Source organism: Diaphorina citri, unplaced genomic scaffold, assembly GCF_000475195.1.
Source record: "Diaphorina citri unplaced genomic scaffold, Diaci psyllid genome assembly version 1.1 scaffold3418, whole genome shotgun sequence".
In the NCBI taxonomy this organism is placed as follows: domain Eukaryota; kingdom Metazoa; phylum Arthropoda; class Insecta; order Hemiptera; family Psyllidae; genus Diaphorina; species Diaphorina citri.
The window spans coordinates 8064-11456 of NW_007380826.1; the positions used below are offsets into that span (position 1 = coordinate 8064).

The window sequence follows — 3393 nt, forward strand, 5'->3', positions numbered from 1 at the left end:
ACACAAAAAAAAAAAAAAAAAAAAAAAAAAAAAAACATGAAAAGATGGATTAAAATATATCAAAATAAAACCAGTCAAGCCATGAATTATCTGTGGTGAAGCAGAGAGCTTCTCCACAACTTCAGTGGGTATCACAGCATTACTAAGTGCCTCCTTTACTATTAGGTATTTCTCATTAATTCAATATGTAACCACTGGTAACGCCTCACGAGGCTGAGTGCTCCCCGAGCACAGAGCAAAAAAAAAAAAAAAACTTCGACCCCACCAGGAATCAAACCTGGAACCTCCGGCGTACGAATGCAGTGTGATACCCACCCGGCCAGAGATAACACATCTTCCAATCTATTTAACCCTTCACTGGTGAACGTCTGCGTAATTTCGTCCTGTCTATTGTAGAATTTTAACTAGGAAATTCTTTAAAATGTGGGGCCTACATTAGGATTAGTGTCACACACGTGGTACCGCTCCCCTATCCCGAATAAAATTTAGTTAGGCAAAACGTTTTTCCCGTGATTTGATAAATTTTCCGGCAAGTTAATTAGTTCACGCCATGTCCCCTGCATACATAGAACGTATACATAGAACATACATAGAAAGTACATAGAACATTACATTGACATAAATACATAGTTTACATAAAACATAACATGGTTAACGTATAGTCAAGAGCTAAAATTTCAGGAGAATTTCCATTTTCATTCCTTTAGACCCGTTGTACATTAGAAGCGTAGACAAGCAACTTTTTGTAGTGCGTAGTCTCTGATCTTGAAATTTGTCGCGACGACCTATGAACTCAAAGCGAGAAAGTTTTGGATAACACTTCAGTCGATCATTTAAGACCGGTTTTAGCGTTACTTATGTTAAGCTACGCCGAGGAAGGCCAATAAATGGATGGGTGACTTAAACCTTATATTGGGAATAAAGGGAGAACGGGCTCAAGTCTTGATTTTAAATCATTACATGAAAGTAAAATCGAAAAATCAAATCAAGAATAATAATAAACTGAATATTAATCAAATTAGGTAGGTACATAGGTACTGATTTTCTCTAATCACGATCGAATGAACTACGGGCTAAAAATTTCCCGGAGGGACGGACCCAGCTTGTTCACGTCAGACTAGAAATTTGATCTCATACAACCCCAGTCTTACCTGTGAGGCACCTCCTTGCTCCCATAACATAATATGACTACAGTCCCCTACGATAATCTCCGAGTCTCTTCGATCACAGTGCGTCATTACTGAAATCAAAACCAATCAGTTTATTTAATATTAGTAGGGCTCTGACGTCACGACTCAAAAGAAAAAAAATCAGCTAATTCCTAAACATCAAAATCAGCTAATTAAATATAAACCTAACCAATAATCAGCTAATCTCGAAAATTGGGGGATACAAACTTTTGGGGGGTTTTAAACGACACAGGGTCCAACTTTAAGGCATAATTTATCAGCAAAAACGTACCGTTAACCTTTGAACGACCCTTGTTTAGGATAAAATCCGCCCCGAGCGGGAATCGAACCCCCGACCTAGCCAACTGTAATGAGAAGGATCTACTTACTGGCAATCAGATTACCCATGGTCCCACTAGGAACAAAGATGGCCGCCTCTTTGCCCGCCAGCTTGGCAGCTTTCTCTTGGAGTTCTGAAAAAGATGAAAACACAGCGTTAATTACCTACTTTCCTTTGCAGACCTATGTATCTATAATATTGGGGAACATCAATCCCAGGGGTTTATTCCACGAAACAAAAGGAATTTTAACCGAAAGTGAAGAGAGAAGGAAGACAGGATAGGAGAAAGAAAGCCGTTTCGAGAACAAACCTTATCAGTTCAGGATAAAATCCGCCCCGGACGAAAATCGAATCCGCGACCTAGAGCTTACAAGGCAGACGTGCTACCCTCCTGCAGACCTATGTATCTATAATATTGGGGAACATCAATCCCAGGTGTTTATTCCACGAAACAAAAGGAATTTTAACCGAAAGCGAAGAGAGAAGGAAGACAGGATAGGGGAAAGAAAGCCGTTTCGAAAACAAACCTTATCAGTTCAGGATAAAATCCGCCCCGGACGAAAATCGAATCCGCGACCTAGAGCTTACAAGGCAGACGTGCTACCCTCCAATGAAAAAGTTCAAAGAGAAAAATTCTCTAGTTCCTAATTTTTTCTGCTCCTCCTCTTCGCGTACCTACATATTATGTACCTAAGGTCATAAGGTCTAATTAATAGAATTTACCTTTACAAGTTGGATCTTCCAGATACACATCATCCCCCACCTCACAGTTGAACATATAATTCTTCATCTCCATGGTAGGCTTAGATATTGTGTCACTCCGGATGTCTACAGTTCGAATCTGCAGAAGGCAAAATAAAATTTGGAACATTATTGAACGAAAAAAAAGGATTTTTTTTTTTTTTTTTTTTTTTTTTTTTTTATGGTAAATGAAACAATACCGTTAACCTTTGAACGACCCTTGTTTAGGATAAAATCCGCCCCGAGCGGGAATCGAACCCCCGACCTAGCCAACTGTAATGAGAAGGATCTAAATTCATTTGGTCCTCAGTGGTAGAAGATAAGGATCCCAAGGAGACATTCTTGAAAAGAAAAGAAATACTTTCTGATTAAATTGTACAGGTTCCCTGTACTTGGACATACGTATTATTTATTCAAAAGCACTAATAGCAGAAAAACCTTCTGTTAGGTAGATGAGAGTTCTTCAGAGCCGGCTACCATTCAAGTTACTGGCAAAAGAATATACAGTGTGTCCACTTTTAATGTGCGCCATAGGAAAAATACATGTAAAAACAGTTTTTCTTGTCTCAAAAGTCCCCATTAAGTATTTTAGTTAATCCAAATATGATAACTCATGTATTTTTATCTGAGGAATTCACTGGTGGTGATTTCATAAACCTGGGACTTACAGTTAAAAAGTTAAGGGTTCGAAATCCGAGAAGTTGGCACAAACCAAACCAACTACTCACATTAACCTTACCCAGCCTGAGTGGGACCGGTAAAAGCCAGCAGTACATGGCGGGAATACTCAGATTCCCATTGTCAGACCAAGATCGCGAGAGAGGTGTTGACTCTACGAGCGCTGGAGTTGGTAGAGTCAACACCTCTCTCGCGATCTTGGTCTGACGATGGGAATCTGAGTATTCCCGAAAGCTCACCAAACTTTCTTTAGTTGAATGTCGAATCTCAATTTATATTTTAATTTGTGAAGATTCTTTTCTAAATAATTATACCGATAATTATTTGCATTTATTTATTCTCGATTTTACTTTTTCCACGAGCAACACCCCTTAGGTAAATTGAATTTAAATTTTCAACGAATTCAAGGTAAAAAAAAAAAAAACCAAAGTTGTAACTTTGCTGAGGAATGAATTGCCCACCCCT

At 38.8% G+C, this 3393-nt stretch overlaps 1 protein-coding gene across 2 annotated transcripts in view; it reads right to left on the bottom strand.

Moving 5' to 3' along the window:
- LOC103520288 (probable low-specificity L-threonine aldolase 2) overlaps window positions 1–2393 on the bottom strand; it is a 4897-nt gene extending 2504 nt beyond the window's left edge. For both annotated transcript variants that reach the window (XM_026831473.1, XM_008485376.2), the window contains exons 1-3: window positions 2233–2393; window positions 1559–1642; window positions 1152–1240 (exon numbers count right to left, since the gene is read on the bottom strand). In XM_026831473.1, coding sequence (XP_026687274.1) covers window positions 1152–1240; window positions 1559–1642; window positions 2233–2380 — 321 coding nt within the window. In that variant the 5' untranslated portion in view covers window positions 2381–2393. The remainder of the gene's footprint in view (window positions 1–1151; window positions 1241–1558; window positions 1643–2232) is intronic.
- Between the last annotated feature and the right edge of the window lie 1000 nt (window positions 2394–3393).